Here is an 18,537-nt window from a genome sequence, read left to right as displayed (position 1 = left end):
GTGATGTTACTCCAAAGCAGTACAGAGAATTCCATCAGATGGATGGCTTTAGCTGGATCTGTCCACCCTCTTTATTATCAGTTTTTCCCTTCTCTAATACAACACTGAACTCGACAATTAACTCATCTGTTGATTCCGAGAGTAACAATGGAAGTCACGATGACCCACAAGGCATTTACACTCTACAAGATAATGAGCAACTGGAGAATAAAAGGAAAAACTGTGATGATATCTTACTATGTCATCTGAATATTAATAGCATTCAAAATAACCTCGAGGAACTTGTTGCAATGATCAGAAAACTAAAGGCTCAGATTATCTTTATCAGTGAAACAAAAACTGATTCCACATACCCTGATAATCAATTCACCATTCCTAGCTATACCTTATACCGCAATGACAGCAAGAAGGGTGGAGGTATTCCAACATTACATTAAAAATTTTGTGCAGTTCACAAGTGCAGCAGCATATTCTTCAAGCAGTGACCTCATGACAAGTGTTTCAGTCAAAGCCATCATTTTACCATGCTACACTAGGAAACTGGTGGATATTGCAATATGTACTGTTCCAACTTGTGAATCGATATTAGAGAGATTTAGAGTGACATTTACGGTAAATGGAAAATGTCAGATTCAAGTTAAGAATTTCTCAAACTAGAAAGCATGAGAAAGGGAAAATTTGGTCACATGGTTCAAATTCATGCTTGCCGTTTGCCATGAATGTGACTCTTAATCTCTCTTCCACTGCAGACAAATCGCCGTTGGGCGAATCAGCTGGTTACACATACGTATACAGGAGTTACTTTCTCAAGAAACTGTGGTGTTGCATCGATGGGGCAGTGAAAGAAAAAAATGGTTTATCAACTGAGTTGATCAAGTCAAATTACAACCCTAAAGAGATTGAAAAACTGAGCTTTTGATTACCCGTCTTGCCAAGGCTGTCATAGGCTTTTTTCAGTTGACAATGTATGGCATCTAGTGTAAACAATGGAAATAGGGTTCAACTATCATTAACATCATTACAAGTTTGCTTTTGCTCTATTCAGGTCCTTGACACAACTCAAGAGTTCTTCAACTGGAGGTCTGTCAGTTGAAATTTTACTGCGATGAATTAATGCCAATCTTCCCTGCTCATCTAAAATAAAATCTCCTCCCATCTGATTAGGATCATCCTCCTCAAACATGGCTGCAAGTTTTCTCCCTGCTCGTTTTTGCTCTGCATAGTAAACAAGGGCAGGTATACTCCAAGTTTTTGCCACTGATCGCCTTAGACCAAGGGCGTTGTAGAGATGACGTTCTGGATCAACAAACATTCTCAGTTGGCAGTGTGTGTCCTTCAGCCACCTCCTAGCTCCAGCCTGAAAATAAAATAAAATAATACTGGGGAGGATCCAGGATTTTTCTTAGCAGGGGGTGCACCACTAAGGAATGGCGTAACTGACTGGTGACGTAAACAAATTCTAATACAGAATAACAGTTGTATTGGAAAGCCGCAGGTCATCTCGGGTGGGGGGGCACACCCCCTGCACCTAGATCCACCCCTGTTCAACCTACTGTCTATGGACACCCTCAGGACAATATACCTGCTTAGTTAGGCGGCAAAGCAGGCTAATTTGATGCTTACCACGTTTCCAAAGCTGATGACAACAACTTGTCCATTATGGGCCTCAAATTCTGCTTTGCATGCTTCCACTTGGGCCACATGGTCACGTCATGGCAGTCATGCAAAATGACGCAGAAGTACCAAGACAGTGGATGCTGAGGTTAGCAAGTCTTGAACGGAGAATTGCCTTGAAGAGAAAATCACTTTATTATTCATTTCTAATTTTTCATAACCACTTAGAACCAACCAAATTTGGAAGATTTTCCATATTAGTAAGTTGATGACTGATGTCGATCATCAAATTCATGATAAAAAAAAAAGTGCATGATTGACATCACAGAGAGCTCAAGAAAACTGTGAAAGGTTTTTAACCCAATTGACTGGAATAAGCCTGCCCCTGATTAAGCACTGCCCTCAAATAATGGTCACATTTGGGACAAAAGCGTTAAGAAGTACCATAGCCTCAATGCAGCACTTATGGGAGAAATTCAAGCTAAAAAACCACTGTGAATAAGCAAGTCTAACACAGCATTCGAAAATAATATATTCTGATTGAAAGTGATGTTCTTCACTTCAAAGTGATTAAATTTTAACACCACTCGTCCATAAAGTTCTTGCAAAATTCTTGCAAAAAAAACTGCTTCTGGGAATATGAAAGCTCCCCGAGAAGAGATTTTAGGGACTTTAAGCAAATCGCTACAGCGATCTCTACTACGGCAGTCATGGATGCGTAGTCCTGAGGAGAGTTTGTCAGTCTGTAGCCCACCAAATTTCAACTTGAAGCATGTGGCACCAAAAACGGAGACTACGGGGTTTCTCGCTCATTTGCTTTCATTGTTAGTAAAACATAGGGAAGACATAATTACTGGAAAACCAGAAGCGTCAAATGCTTTCATGATAGAGTGAAAAACAATCTGTGAAAGGTTTTGAAACTGATGATTGTAAAAAAAGAGAGAAAAGTTGACTTTTATACTCACGCATATAAAGCTAGTATGCCACAATAATTAGACAGATCTTCACATTGTAGGCGTTATGGTGAAGGGTCATTTCCAAGCATGTGTAGTGTGTCATTTTTGGGCTCTTTTACTTCCAGCCACTGTAGTAGAGGTTGCCATAGCAATTTGCTTTAAGTTCCTTTTTTGCAACAGATCTAAGATGCTTGGGCCAAGCTTCCCACAGATGTCATTAAGAACTCTTTAGAAATTCTTTAAACTTCAATGTTTACTACCAATGAATGATTAACTTTTAGGGTCTGCATTGTGCAAATAAGATTGGCAATAAAACAGTTTCAACACTTTGCACAATTTTAGATCCCTCCTAGATCTGCCCCTACGGAAAGTACACAGGCTTCATGCATGTCACCATATCTCCTACTACACTAACCTTTCTGTAGAAACATCAGTTAACTTAAGTTCGCATGGACCATATGAGCCAATGATAAGCTCTTTATCATTCACTGAACCACACAAAGAATCAAACGTATGATCTACTTCTTTCAAGAAAGAGTCCCAATCTTGCTCTGCTTGAAACAGCTCCTCTTCTGCATCTCGAATACTTTTGAAACTATACATTTTTTTAACTGCCTGATCCATATCTTTTCTTGTCATGACATTCAATGATTGGAATGTAGAGAAGTAGTGACCTATCATTGGGCCCATTTTGCGTACTTTGTCTTCAATGAAATCTTCAACAGAATTTCTTACGTGTTCTTTAGCTTCAAGCAAGATGTTTGACAACACTTTCTGTAGTCTTTCCAGTTCATGCAGTAAGATTTCTTTGGGTACCTGGTGGATATGAGTGTGCATAAACATAAACTCGGTAAAACAAATTGCAAAAAATTGATTAACCCATTCGCCCCTGAGCTGCCCGTAACTGCCTGTGTGGATCCACGTCCTTTCTACCACTTGTGACATCATCAGTTTTAACTGTCAAGGGCAACTTTGTCCTCTAACTTGTGCAGAGTAAAGAGATCTTTCAAACCATACTAGAATGAGCACAATTTAGTCAAGGACACCAGAGAAAAAGGAGAAAAACCATGTAACATTGACCTGAAAATCTCCAGGAAAATCTTGTTCCATTGCCCACCTACCTTTCCTTTCACCTAATCCTAAGATCCTAAAAGCTTTCTTAAAAACTTTTCCCACCAAAATGAAGCCTACTAAATGCCCAGCAAGAGAGAAAAAATGAGACAAGAAAAGTGAAAAAAGAGGGGAGGAGAGAAAGCAAAAAGCAAAATTTTGCTTTCTGTGCATGCCTGAACTTCGCAAGCTAACAGTTTGCATCTGGATCAGAAGGAGGTAAAGTGTACGACCTGTAAACGGTTTTGTGGTAAGTTTTAGCTCTTTATAGCACGTCAGTGACCCGAAAACCACTACACAAGCTTCAAAATGCCTTTTTCGGCAAAATCTTCAGGAGCGAATGGGTTCAGGGTAGGGTCTTATTTTCACGGCTACTTTCTTTTCTCATTCAAGATACCACTTTGAGGAACTTAGAAAGAAAGTTGAAACTTTTCATGAAGATTTAGTATCATTAATTTGTTACTTGTCTGCCCTTTGGAAAGCAGTTTTGTTCTTATTGCTTTGGGTTTCTAACAAAATAAACCTGTGGATTTCAGAGGGAGGACATTTTCCTTAAAATAAAATAAGTGGGAAATTTGTCAGGACAAATCATGGGGCCATAATGATGAGGTGACTGTGTGCATGTGGTGGGGTTCCAATGTACCTGATCCTATACAGGGATGTGTCACACAACAGGACATTAGGTATGACTGTGTTTCTTGACCTGAATGTTTGGCTCCAGAAAATATCCACAGCCCCACCAAGGAGGGAATTTCACATAGGACCCCCCTCCCCCCCCTCCACCCCCAACTCCTTGGATTTTCCACTTTTTGAGAAACCGAACCCCTGAGGAAAACTTCATTTCCACCAATAAAGATTATCAAAGTAAAGAACGAGGCACACATGTTTTGACTGAACTCTTAGTTTTGCAACTAAGTGACAAGTAGGAAAACTGAAGATGACTCCGCACCTTTTCAGCCTCTTTGCTGGTTTCAGCTGTACCTTGACCCTCTTCATCTCCTGCTAATTTTGCTCGCTTTACGCCTGGCTCCGCTATTTCTGACATCACTGAACTTCCATAGAAAACCGGAAAGACCAATATGTTTTGTAGTTACACGGTTTGTTCCTTCAAATACATCGAATTGAAAAGGTGGATATCTCAGTCAGAGCTTTGCTACACTGAGCGTATAGTGGCAGAGAGAAACTGGGCTCCAATATTTCGCCTATTGTGGTCAGCGATTTCTTCTAAAAAAATTATGGCGGACGCACTCTAGCAATTATTCGTCCATTAGTGAATTTCGACCCAAAATGGGAGAAAAAAAGAGTATCTGGTTACGATGGCGTTTGTTTGCACATAAACACAACAACCGTCTTCTTTATGCTATGATGGGATTGATGTTTTCTGCGCAGATGATTATGGTGTACAAGCATCTGAAAGGAGAGAGGGTCGTACGTGAGTACACTGTATAAGAATTAAAATTGAGCTTAACTTAAACTCTCAAGCATGATTAAAAGAATGTTCGCGTCCCAGGATAGGACTCCCATATAAAAGAGAAGGGGATGCTTTATATTACAAAACAGGTTTAATACAGATTTGTTTTGTTCATTTGCTAGCAAAACCCACTGGGCTCCATCATCCACTGCGGCGGGTAAGATTGTAAGTTATGGCAGGATACATATGGTTCCTGGAAAATCCTAGAATGTCCTGAAAATCCTATTGTACCATTTTCCAGGACTGTAAATTCCTGGAAAGTGAATAAGCAGTAGCAAGTTTGTTGTCAAACCACTTGAATTGTGTTCTTGCATTCCATCTTGTAAGTGAAAGATCTTAACGTTAAAAACATTTCGATAAAATTATTCACTAGAATGTCTTACTCACATAATCACAGGGTTGACACACAAAAATCAAGAGCCCCAAGGATTGACAACTGGTTACTATTGATACATCAGCCATAGATCACCATCAATTGGGAAATGAACATCTCACAGCTGCGGAAATCAAAAAAGAAGATCTAACGAAAAGTTCATGTGACATGTGGAAGAAAAATAAATAATACGGCTCTGAAAGCTTAAGTAAGAACGGCTCTGTTTATATTAAAGGAAGTAATATTATTGTAGACCGCAAATTCTCCCCTCCCACTCTTGTAATCTCATACACACAAAGAAGGCCTTGGGACCCTCAATTTCCTAGGACTGGATGTCCTTAAGACCCCTAACTAATAAAATGAGTGGAGCTCTGAATCAAGCTCCACATTCAATCATTAATGTCTTCAGTGTGGCAGGAGTGTTCATAAGACAGCAATATAATTAGGTATTTAAAATAAATAAAATGGAAACAGTTGATAAAATTTCTGTTGCAGTTACCAAGGAGGAGTTATTTGAGAAAGGCCCAGTTGTTATAAAGATGGAAGAATATCTCAAAGCAGCTGCACGCTGGCCTGTAAGTTTTGTTATGGGGATGGAGGGGTGCTAGCTAGCAAAAGGCAGGATAAGGAACAAAATAAATTAGTAGCTGTATACCTGGCAAGTGTCCCGGTCATCCCTTTCTGAATTTTCTGGATCCACTCCCTGAGGAACTTGAAGTCCAGCATTTAAAAGTAAATAAATAAATAACATTGGTTTATGAACAGACACAAATTGACACCAAAAGGTGAATTACAATATTGTATTTATGAATTAATTAATTGAAAAATATATTAATAAAATTAAAATTATTGTCGTTTTGGGACTGGGATTATAACATTTATAATCCCTTTTAAAATCCCTCACAAAAATGTATCAGCCCAGGGTTCTTAAGTGTCAGTTTATGGTATATTAAAGTCATTTTCTTTTCATGAATATTTGCTTCTTTTAATCTGCAGATCTTAAAAACAAAGAGAAAAGATCCATTTAAGGAGGACGAAGACCAGTAGTCTCAATGGATGCTTAGCAGCTAAAAACAAAAATAGTAAAGCTGAGTTGTATAGAACATTAATTTTATGGCATACAGTACTGAGGACATTTTTATAGCCATGGTGCTCATGACAGGAATTCTTATATGGCATCGGAGAGTTGCCAACATCAGAAATAAGACAGTGAAACCCAGTGAATGAAAGACATTATGTTTACCTCGTGGCTACTGGGCAGACACCTTTATTGGTGATTGTTAAGAAAATTGACTTTATGAGCCATTGTATAAAGTCTGTTTCTTGTTATTATAGTCAGCAGTAGCTGGAGACTTGTTCAAGAAACCATACGGTCCTTGTATTGGAGCAGCTTTTTAAAAATTTACATCAGTGAACTGGATTTTATAAATTATGATTATCCAGTTTCTTCCATCAATAAAAACAAGTACACTGTATGTTGATGTAATACAAAAGAAATAGCCTTTAAAGATTTGTGCAAAAAGTCATTGTGTAGTGACTTTGTGATATTTTTATCAGATTTTTATTTTTTTATGATTTTTTTTCTAATTCTATCTCTTCTCAGTAGCTGTATAATGATAACTAAATGAGTGAAAGCCAAAGCATACCTTTTTTGGATAAGAGAGAATTTGTTTTTTATTGGGCTGGGGAGGTGCAGTGGTGGGGGAGATGACTTGCACTTTTGTTGCAAATATAATACCATCAAGTATCAGTTGGCCCGATTACTTTTACATGTTTTTACCTTGGAACACATTTGTGAAATTTTATTAGCTTAAGATAAAAATGCCTTCTCGGTTCAGTTATCTCGAACAATAACTAGTCCTACTTCAACATACAGTCCTGATCCATTTGATCCTGTAGTCCATTACAGGCGTGTAAATTTCATAGAGCCAATTAGAACTCTCGTCGCTATGGTAACATTTCTTCGGAAGCGAGCTCTGGAACTTCTTATCACACAGCGGGATAAACTAACTGTACATTCGAAGTTTCTTCTCTATTGCGGATAGGGGAACAAAACGTCGACGCCATAATCAATAAATTTACATGGGATATTAACATGGATGCAGAGGGATCTTATCGGCTTGAGCTTGAACCACAGAAACAGAACGTCTTCGTAACGCAGTTACGGTAAAGTTGCTTTTGATTTCAGTTTGTTCATTATTTAACAGGCTAAATATACGAGAGTATTCTCTTCAATAATCTTGCGGTTTTTCGTCGACAGGGAAGACGAGGAAGATGAAAGCGAGGTTCGCAAATTTCCCATCGTTAAAGAGGTATGTAGTGCATGTAAGTTCTTTCCGCGGTTAATTCGTACATGCAGGTGCCCGTAACTCGCGTGTTTACCACTATTGTTTACTTTTGAATTTTTTGTCGCGGGTTTTGTAAACGATCTGTGGTAACTTCTGGCTAAATCTAGAGGATCTGTTATCTGAATGATATGTGTAGTTTAATCGAGGAGATTAATACTCAAAAAGACTTGCACATGATGTAAGTCACTTTAGATTAACAAGCCGGAGACAGATGAAACATCTGTCTGGGGCAGATTTAACTGTTTTTAAAATTTTGTGCACAAATGAGTGGTTAATTTTGTTTCGAACTCTTTTTATGTCGCTTAGGGAAAAGATATTGTATGGATGTAAAAATAAAATCATTGCAAAATCAAGAGTTAGTGTTTTCATTAAATTAGTAAAAATGCGACCTGTAGATCAATAATTATTGTCATTAACTAACATAAAAATGTTTTGATCATCAATAAGTAAAATAGTGGGAAGACGTGTCAGATATTATTCAAGGAAAATGAAAAGAAATTACTTTCACTGTTTATTTAAGATATCTTTGCCCATAAACTGCCTCTCCAGAGTTATACAAAAATAATACAATAAATAAAAAAAGCCCTTCCTTCAATGTATTGAAATAGACTTGACTTATTATGATGTTCTGAAGCTTAATTAAAAACTTGTTAATTCGAAAGGTATTTTTCTATAATTTCCGGTTATATAAGCCCCCTTGTGCCAAAAGTCTTGCTGCAGCACTGATCATATACATGTATCTATGTATTCACACCCCTCTTTTGATGTTAATAATTTTATTTTGCAGTCTGCAAGCAAACTACTTGACACAGGACTCAATACTGTTCAGTCTACCCTGCTGCTCAAGAAACAAGTGGAAGTGGAAAAGGTGCAGGAAGACTTGGATATTAAAAGACGGCAGTTTGCAGAGCGTATGACAGCTTGCAAAAGGAAGGAGGAGGAGCTTAAAAAGAAGCAAACCCAGGTTTGTATGGATAATTTTCAAAGAAAATTGTGTAGACTGGTTATTTCCCAATTTCTATATTGCTGGTTTTCAGTGTCACGTCATTCAAAATAGATCAAAATAAAAGTCAAAACTGTTCAACAGATAAAGTCCAGAATCTGGGAAATGAAACGAGGTAAATGTGCACAGACCGATGCCAAGATTTAGGTCAGAGGAATCATTGTATACTGTACATATGAAATATCCAAAGAAATGTTTTACCAAAATTTATAGAGATTTGTATGGAGATGCCATGGTGGTGCCCATCGGATGGGCATCAACATTGTGGATGGAAACCAACAGAAACATTGAGTTTTACCGAGTTTTGCTTCAAAAGCGTGAATTTATTCCTCGAGGAACTCATAAACATTAAAGTGATACTTTTTCTAATGCAGGGTGTTCATTAGGCATCGGAGATCGGAGAATTCTCCATTTACTACGCAGAATTCTCCAGCTAATGGTCAATAGTCTTATGAGTATTTTTTACTCAGACGTGTAACCTCTTAAAAAATAATATTCTCCTGCAACGCTGAACCTTTCTCTTGCTACTAGAATTCTTAGCCTGTTCGCTCTTGAAAATTTTCCCAAAAAAAACGTTTTGAATCTATGGTACTAGTAGAGCAGTTCTCTGGTCACTGTCGTGCTATAAAGAACCAAAACGTACCACAAATCCGTTTACAGCTCATACACTTCACAGCCTTCTGATCCAGGTGCAAAATATAGGCTTGTGAAGTTCAGGCATGCACAGAAAGCAAAATTTTGAGATGGTTTTTGGGTTTAAAACTATTAAAAAAATTGAACTTTTTTGAAGCGAAAATTTACATGAAAATTCGTTTTCAGCCACTCTAATACATCATTCAGTGTAAAATCTCAGTAGGATCAACAGCTTTGTAGTTTGAATTTTACTGGTCAACGTCATGTGAAAACCAACAATAGATTAAAGGCCTATGCTTTTGCAGTACTGGTGGCCTATGACAAAGATTGTCCTTAATTGGGATCAAAATCATAAATGATGACTCTTTTGGTTTAAGTAACTGTAATATTTTGAACAGACCACTGAAAGGCCAGAAACTCCAGCACTTTTTACAGTGTCAGAGTACATGTAGCTCACTGCTCTTGAGCAAAACTTGACGGTCATTGTCGAGCTACATGACTCCAGATTTCCGGTGCTAGGAAAGTCTTGTATGAACATTGTATGTACACAACAATAAATATGACACATGCAACTGAGTTCTCTCAGCAGGAGTAAAACCAGCTATGACTTTCTGCTTACCACTACAGATGTTCTACACCACTGAGTTTCGGGAGACTTGTGGGAGCTCTTACTGTCCTCACTGTCATTGTCAAATATTAGTTTTCCCCCAAATATTATTTTTCCTAGAGTACAGCCTTGAATAATTCAAGGCTATTATACTCTTTACGTATGTTCTGGCTTTTGGGTGGTGTGGTCAAACCTGTGTTAATAGAGACCTTTAGATTCAAGGACGAGGACGACTACGAGTACGAGATTTGACTTCAAGTTTTTTCGCGTCTTCTCAAAATGTAGACTCCCCGGAAAGCTTCATTTTAACATTTTTCACTAGAAAAGTTAGCACTGTTACCTTTAGTGAAGGAGGTTACACCCCATCCCGATCGCAAAATGATAAAACTTCTAACATTTGATAACTTGTTTCCGCTACTTCGACATTTTCACTAAAACTCGTAGTAGAGTGACGACGGCTACCACGTTTTCCCGCCAAAATGACGCTGGTTCACGCGCGTACACTACTTAGCAATGTGAAAATCTCGTACTCGTAGTCGTACTCGTCTTAGAATCTAAAGGTCTCCAATGGCAAGCTGTCCACTAGCCTAAGATTGCAGAGTATATCCAATTTACTGGTCAAGCACAGGTTGACTATATTAATACGAGTTTGACCACAACCAAAGAGTACCCATGAAAGGAAGTTGCTGAAAAAGAATGCTATGCATCACAAGTCAAGTAAATATAGTGTACATCTTCCTTCCTTGTGTGCGTTCAACCCCCCCCCCCCCTTCAAAAAAAAAATTAATGACATCACATTTACCACCTTTTCATCAACAGATTCGTGAAAGAGTGAACAAGTTCGAAAAGTTCATTGAAGAAAATGATGCTAAAAGAAGAAGAGCCATCCAAAAGTACCAAACAGAATTAAAACTTAAAAACCAGAAAAACGGAGAACTGGATGTATTAACTATCGAGTTAGAACAGTTGAAAGCAAGGTGAGCCCTTGGTTGGGGGAAGAGGACGGGGAGTTAGGGGTTAAAACTTAGTGATAGAAATGCAAATTAATGAAAGAAACTGCTAGACCTTCTCAAAAAATCTTACAATGCTAAAGCTTCCCTTGGCCTTAAAAATATGCCTTAGTGTGTGTAAAATATCTCCCTAAAAGTCACTAAAATTCTATACTAAGTAAGTCCAATCACTATACAACTGTAGGCTACAATATATGCATGATTCCTGCACAATATTTAAATGCATAAAAAATATATTTTTTATTTCGTCGTTTTATTTTTATTTAAAACTCTTCGGCAGGTTAAATCAATAAGAACTCTTGAGTACTCAACATACATAATTTCCAACAAGCCAAAAGTTGTCAAATAAATAGTTTCAAGTAAAGTACCCAAAATATCCTTTATTGCAACTGTTAGGATTATATTTGCATTTTCAGACTTCTAATAAATTCTCTAGGTGAGGTGATAAGCTAATGATTTTTAGTGTTACTCAGCTTATTTACAGAGTGCACTTATTTTACTTAATATCTGAACCAAAAGCCCTTCTCAGTACCTTTGCTGAACACTTCAAGTGATATTAATAATAAATTTATTTATTATTTGTATCATTCAGGAATGAGGGTCTACAAGCAAAACTGGCCAAGTATTCTGTGTATGAAAAATTCCTGATGAAAGTTCTTGACCAGTTACCAGAAGGTACAATATTTCTGATTATTATGCATTGTACTCACTATCTAACTTCTCAGTGACTAAGAACCTACTGTTAATTTTGTAAAATCAGCACAGCCTTCAGTTTAATGTAGGTTGCAAGCGCAATATATGATTTCCAATATCAATGTCAAATCAGTTCCGTGTGACAGCTGTTACTTTGTCAATATTATTAGATTCAAGGTTATTGACATCCAGAATAATCAAGGTCTCCGCAAGTGACCAGCCTCAGCCTTTGGCTCGGCTTATAATACTTAAACCTCAACTTTGATTATCCCAGAAATCACAAAAACCTCATCCTTAATAATTGTTTATAAGAAGTTGTTATAGCTCTACTCTGTTCAGAATTCATTATTAACCCTTGTAAGTCCTAACATACACTTAAAAATTCTCTGGGCTGATCTCCATTTGCTTGTAACATTGGTGGAAATTTAATAGTGGAGAGGATGGTTTAAAGATCCTTTATTGACCATTTTATTAATTATGTTACTAACCTTTCTATTTTGATAATGTATTGAAATTGTTAGGAGAATATTTATTTTGGCCACTCTTGGGACTAGAAATTTTAACAAATTTAATTTTCCATTCTGCATTTCACTCACCTTGTTAGACTATCTAGAGGCTAATGACTCCATGCTGATGGGAATAATGATGAGATTTAGAACATTGAGTGCTACCAATCAATCTCTTGTACAGATGCTTATAGACACTTCAGACCAGGTACACTTACAGCTCCTGTTTGAGAATGTGTTGTGGAATACCCTTCTAACTTGTATTGAAATGAATTCAAATTTACGATGTTTTGAAACTTAAAAAAGTGAGTAAATTCAAAGACTATAATTTTGATCACCCTTATAGCTTGTCTTGAAACACTTTTTTTAAGTCCTTGATAAACCCTCCCAGATATAAAGCCCCACATTTACAAGCCCTTCTAAGACCCCAAGTACGAAAAAATATTTGCAAGCTGTCACGATTTGAGCCTGCATAAACAGGCAGTAAGAAGTGAATTTAACAACGAAATATCAGAGCGCACTCCCATAATAAAATGTTGTTTACTATTCTAGCCATGTCCAATACCAGCATTGTCAGCAAACATTCTTTTGAGCAGCCCCTGCAGTGTCACATTATTTTTTGTGCTTTAATAAAAATCTTTTCAGGTAGAGACAGAGCAACAGAAACTCCAGGATTTGAATCAAGAACACACTCAAGACCTGCTGGTCAGTTGTGCAGAATCAGTATCATTTATTAATAATATTTGCATAGATTAATGTTAACACTGGGCCTTGCCCCCCTCAGCATGTGGGCAATCTTTCAGAGTTTTTTGGTTCACGTGATTCTTATTTCCCAATCGCTGAGAAAGCTTTCATAACTGGGAAAATCATTTTATTCAGATTAATAATATTAAATTAATCTTTATTGAAATTCATTTCTTTATAAATTTTTTTATTTGCAGCTGATGAATAGTGAGTTGGCTGCACTTCAAGAAAAACTTGAAGAGACCATGCAAAGGAAAGAAAAAATTGACCAGTTCTTAATCAACAGTAGAGGAATTTTTAGGCAGCAGGTTAGGGCGGAAGAAGGAGAAGTTCCAGGCATTGAGATAGTGAGAAGAAGGCAAAAAAAGAGTGAGGGAAAAAAAAAGAGCCTATTGCACATATTGTGCTTGGCATATCCCGTTCATTTTTTTTGCTTGCTGTATTTTTTGCCCGCAATCCGTTATCTGAACACCTGGAACAGAGCACTCTACTTTTTCTTTTTAAACTTTCAACCCTAATATCAAAATTCAAATTCTCATTCTTTGTCGCTATATGTTTTCAATGGAAGTTGTGGAAAGAATTTGTTGAAGTGTCAATAGATTCATCTTGTGTGATCGTGTCCTAAATTCTCCTGACCGCTCAGTTTTATGAAGCATTTATTGGTACTGTAGAACAAGGAGAAATTTCATGCTGACGACCGTTAAGGCTTAAATGGTTAGAACATTGTCTCCATAGGAGAGTTAAGAGGAGAGAGAATTTCTCTTGTTTCTAAACAGAGCAATATGCTTTTTTGGGGCAGGGCTGTTGTCATGTGGTCTCTACTGCAGCCATATTCAGGGGCACCCAACGAGAATATAGTTCAAAACCTCGTATTTTAGTATTTTAGTATGTAAACGATAGATATAGGCATATTTTTATCCCCTAAAAATTTTCCATCTGTTAGGATTTCCTAGTTGAAAGTTTAGTGTTCCGAAAATTATAGGGATCAAAACTTACCTTTTCGAAAGTTTTAGCCAGCAAAAAGGCTCCCGAAAATTCCAGGTGACCGTTTTAGGGCAAAAATCCGTTAAAAATGGGCATTTACACCATTTTGTAGACGTTCGAAAATCGTAGGAGAGGTAAGCAACAAATAAATTTACAAAAACGTTCCGAACATTCAAGATCGTCTTCCGAACAGATATTTTCCGAAAATTGACGTTGGGTGCCCCTGCATATTTAGTGTCGGTCCTTCCCTGAAGAAGAAAGACTGCATGACAACACTAAAAACGGCTGCTGGGGAGACTAGTTGTAACTCTGCCATCACTGATCACCAGTGCTGAATCAGATGTTGTTGGTCATTTCTTGACAGAGTGAAATGCTCGGCTGCATCAGAATGGCCATAGACAACATAGCAGAGAAATGCCAACGGCTCCATACTACACCTGTAGAATCCATGGACGTGGATTCAAAGTTGAAAATTATTCAGGTGAGTACTGTAGTCACGCTTTTACTAAAGGTTAGTGTGTGGCTGTCCCATTCATCTTTTTGGGGTTTTAAGTGCGCAGGGACCAGCATCGTATTTTCGTATAAGTTGGCACAGTACACAAGGCTCCAAGAGTCTCCAGAAAATTTTAAAGAAGAAGGAGAAAATTGTAGTGCATAGAGTACAACATTTATTTTGGGAGCCAAACCTTGGATGAAGATCCCGCGGCAGCCTGCTGAGAACTAAACTGATATCCTTGAAGCTGATCTGGCAGTTGAGTAAAGCGAACTCCAGAAGCTCATCATGGGAAACAGGAAGCAATGGAAAACAATATTTACTGTGAACGGTGCCTGAGTTCACTCGATTGAGGAGAGATAATTGGTAATAGCCCCAGCAGATACATTTGAAGAAACATGGGTTCTATGGGGGGTTGGGTCTTATTCTGTGAGTGTATTGTTAGCCTTCTTCCAGATCAAGTTTAGCCGTATTTTTCAAGTCTGTATCTTAGCGAAGATCATAATATGAAAGATGAAATTTTGTTGGGGACCAAGTTATTCAATATTGTAACCGCCACTGTGTTTGTTTTTTTCTCTTAATAGGAACATATTGTAGAACACACAGACATTGTTAAACTAGCCAGACTCCCAGAATCCGCAGCGGCTGGTGAAGGTCTTCAACCCAGTCCCTCAAGCATTCTAAAGAAAGATTCCAGAATATCCCGCCATGCAATGCTAGACTCACCATTTAAGTCCAGTCCTTCCAGAGGTGTCCGAAACTTGCAGATGGGTCTACGATTTGCAGCTGATGTGAAACAATCCTAGCACCCGTTTGGCGCGTGCGCAAATGAGCGGCGAGACTGCAAGGAAAAAGGGGGGGCTTTGCCGCTCGTTCGCGCACGCCCCTTGAGCACGTTTTCGCGGCTTCTTTCTCTCTCGCCTAACAAAACGCCAGCTGTGTATGCAAAATAGTGCTTGTTAAAGTTTTAGGTTAGCATCGACGTACAAAAATTTTCAAAGGCAGCGGATGTAGTCGCTCTCCTAGTTTCTACGCGTTCTATCCTTTTTATAGTCTTTCCATTATTTATAAGTACCAAGCTATACTAATTAGAAAGAACTTCGTAGTCCGTAATAATTTACTACTATGCAAGAGCGTTTTTCGGTATCTTGCAGCTTCTGATCGCTTTTGTAACCGTCATTTTGACACAGTTTGACAGTCTTTCTAAGCCCCAACCCCCCCCCCCCCCAAATGCAATTTTCTACTTTCACGTCACCTCATTTGAAATCAAATAATGTACATTTTAATAAGACTGAATATATATTTTGTATTTGAATGTAGGGCATGCATGCAATAGAGCGGTTTTCACTTGACTGTCGAAAGGGATTGGTTTTGGTTTTGGTTTTGGTTTTACTACGCCCTTTGGTTGGCTAGTGTATTTACTTTGGTTTTGGTTTTACGACAGTCAAGTGAAAACCGCTCTATATTACCTAGGAAAATGCTAATAAATTGTTTTTAGATTATGATTCATCTCATCTGTTTTCAATCTTATTTTTCAATAATAGATCCCTCTTGTAGCACGAGGAGAGATATCCTGCCTTTTTGAAAGAAAAATTTTATAGAGCCTATAGGGAGAAGTAAAAAGGAAGAAAATCGGGAGGGTTTTACTCGGTCTTACAAGTATACAGCTATTTCGATAAAGGTTCGGAAAAAAGTGCACGCGACAATGCCGAAAGGTATTGTGGGTGGTTTTGAGTTCACTGTTCTTCAAAGAAATTTGAGAGAATGGCACGAGAGACCATGGACATGTGTTTGCGAGTGGTCAAAGCAAAACAACAAACTAGGTTTGACAGCTACGGTGTCAGGAACAGCGAATTGGTCGTATCCCATATTAGCTTTCGGGATTGTCGCATGCACATTTTCAGGGGTACCCAACGTCAATTTTCGGAAAATGTCCGTTCAGAAAACGATTTGAGATCTAGAATTTTCGGAGCATTTATTGTAGAATTTCTTGCGTGCCTGCCTCTCCTAGGATTTTCGAACATCTAAAAATTGTGTAATTGCCCATTTTTTAACGGATTTTTACGCTAAACTGAGCTCAGCTAGAATTGTCTTGGCGCCTTTTTACTGGCTGAAATTTTCCAAAAGTTAAGTTTTGATCCCTATAATTTTCGGATCACTAGACTTTCAGCTAGGAAATCCGAAGAGGCGAAAAATTTTTAGGGGATAAAAATATGCCTATACCTACCGTTTAAATACTAAAATACGTTTAATAATGCTAGTATGTTTAAGTGGTTTTGAACTATTATTCTCGTTGGGTGCCCCTGACATTATTACCGACAACTTTTCTAGGAATAGCTGTAAATTTAGTGTTTTTGTTACAGGTCAACATTAAATTCAGGTTAACATTGTTAAACCAACGTTATTACGCGAGTGAGTGGCTTTTCAGTTAAGTGAATGAGCGATTAAGTGGAAATGGTTAAATGAATGAGTGAGTAACTTAATTGAATGGTATGAAGGGATGTTTATGGAACAGTGGTATTACAGTTCCGCCCAGCCATCCGGGTGGTGTGGCAAATTTAAAGACAGATAGTCAATGGAATAGCTGTCAGCCAATGAGAAAGCGGTTGACGTCATAATCTAGCCAATCAAGTTTTTTTCGACCTTTCTGTTTGGCGAAAAATTTTTAATGGAGGGAATCAATAAACGAGCGCATTGCTAGCAAATTAATGAGTGATTATAAGGACAAACCTCCCGTACGCGACCACCCCAAATGCGAAGTTTTAAAGGTCGCTTACGTGATTCGAACCGTAGGTTGTCACTTCTCAGAAAAATTCTGACACATCTTCTTTTTGAGGTTGGTACTATAGGGCTTCGACTGGGAAAAAGTTGGTGTTTTGCATGAGTGGTCACTTAATGGATTGGCCTGCTTGTAAAGTATGGGTCTTAGCTCTTCATTTGGTAGAGCACTGCAGCACCAACACAGAGGCCATGTGTTCGAATCTCGTTGAAGCCCTGCATTTTTTTTTAAAGTTTAACTTAATAAGGACCCCATCGCAGTTGTGACAAGCCATTTTTTCTTTGACGTCATTTTATTACTACGACCAGCATCCTTCAGGGTTCTTATTTCTTAAGCAAATTGGGGGTTTTGTTATTTAAACCTCGCTTTGATCCATTTTGGTCGTCGTAGTAAAATAACCCCATCGTGCAAAGTTCTGCGATGGTCATATCTTGAACCAGAAACCAGAAATTTAGCAATCAAGTACAATTCTGATATGCTTGGAAATATTAGCTTCCGTATTGTCTACTAACCGGGTGTTGATACATCCAGTTTCCAAAAACCGAGATATTTCCCCCCCCCCCCACCCCCCAGCCGCCAAAAAAAAGCAAGATGGATGACAAAGCCAGTGCTCGCAAATATCTTGATTTCTTGTCCGACCTTAACGTTGGCGGATCCAGAGCATCAGATAAGGGGGTGGGGAAGGGCCATCTTCCTAAGTTCGTGACGCCTTGCTCGACCATTTTTGGTGTCCCTGAGTTGTGATGTACTGAAAAACTGTTTTGTGAATCGTGATTGAAGTGAATTCCGTGAAACCGGAACTGCCGAAATCCTCGATATGTTTTAAAGATCAGTTTAAGAAAATAAATCGTTAATCTTAACTAGCATCTGGCGGCTTGATTAAACTTTACTTTCGAGTCTTAATTTTCAGTAACTTCACACTTCTGTGTGCTCATACCCACCGACAGCTGTTTTCCCTAGGGAATCATAGTCCTGCAGTGTTTTTCATAAGGTTCGTAAAAGCTCTAGTTAAATTGCTAAAATATAATCGAAGCACTCTGTTTTACAAAATGGGACTAACGTAACGTTTTTGACAGTCTTTACGACCTCTATGTTTGAGAAGCGAGAAAACGGCGTTTCGTGTTGTTCGTGAAATGTTGATGAGACTCCCCCTTGCACCCCCTCTAAGATTCATAGGAAGCTGTGATAATAAGATGATCTTAAAACAGCGCAA

At 38.2% G+C, this 18,537-nt stretch overlaps 2 protein-coding genes across 2 annotated transcripts; one reads left to right on the top strand and one right to left on the bottom strand.

The window, feature by feature from the left end:
• Positions 1-29: 29 nt before the first annotated feature.
• On the bottom strand, positions 30-4,825 carry LOC140943103 (uncharacterized). Its single transcript, XM_073392162.1, has 4 exons — positions 4,630-4,825; positions 2,986-3,386; positions 1,624-1,789; positions 30-1,357 (listed from the first exon to the last, which is right to left on the bottom strand). The coding sequence occupies exons 1-3, from the start codon at positions 4,723-4,725 to the stop codon at positions 1,720-1,722; spliced, it is 567 nt and encodes a 188-aa protein (XP_073248263.1). The 5' UTR covers positions 4,726-4,825; the 3' UTR covers positions 30-1,357; positions 1,624-1,719.
• Positions 4,826-7,323: 2,498 nt separating this feature from the next.
• On the top strand, positions 7,324-15,764 carry LOC140943086 (coiled-coil domain-containing protein 42 homolog). Its single transcript, XM_073392144.1, has 10 exons — positions 7,324-7,690; positions 7,785-7,836; positions 8,660-8,836; positions 10,935-11,092; positions 11,718-11,800; positions 12,423-12,532; positions 12,970-13,029; positions 13,266-13,376; positions 14,417-14,533; positions 15,130-15,764. The coding sequence occupies exons 1-10, from the start codon at positions 7,620-7,622 to the stop codon at positions 15,349-15,351; spliced, it is 1,161 nt and encodes a 386-aa protein (XP_073248245.1). The 5' UTR covers positions 7,324-7,619; the 3' UTR covers positions 15,352-15,764.
• The last annotated feature ends 2,773 nt before the right edge of the window (positions 15,765-18,537 follow it).

Source organism: Porites lutea, chromosome 7, assembly GCF_958299795.1.
Source record: "Porites lutea chromosome 7, jaPorLute2.1, whole genome shotgun sequence".
NCBI lineage: Eukaryota > Metazoa > Cnidaria > Anthozoa > Scleractinia > Poritidae > Porites > Porites lutea.
Note: the sequence above shows the minus strand (reverse complement) of the source record. Positions and strands in the feature narration are given on the sequence as shown.

Coding starts and splice junctions, on each gene's coding strand:
- LOC140943103 (XM_073392162.1), bottom strand. CDS start 4,725: ATGTCAGAAATAGCGGAGCCAGGCGTAAAGCGAGCAAAATTAGCAGGA. Junction 3,387..4,629: donor CCAGCAAAGAGGCTGAAAAG/GTGCGGAGTCAT, acceptor CATATCCACCAG/GTACCCAAAGAAATCTTACT. Junction 1,790..2,985: donor ACTGATGTTTCTACAGAAAG/GTTAGTGTAGTA, acceptor TTTCTCTTCAAG/GCAATTCTCCGTTCAAGACT.
- LOC140943086 (XM_073392144.1), top strand. CDS start 7,620: ATGGATGCAGAGGGATCTTATCGGCTTGAGCTTGAACCACAGAAACAG. Junction 7,691..7,784: donor GTCTTCGTAACGCAGTTACG/GTAAAGTTGCTT, acceptor TTTCGTCGACAG/GGAAGACGAGGAAGATGAAA. Junction 8,837..10,934: donor TTAAAAAGAAGCAAACCCAG/GTTTGTATGGAT, acceptor TTTCATCAACAG/ATTCGTGAAAGAGTGAACAA.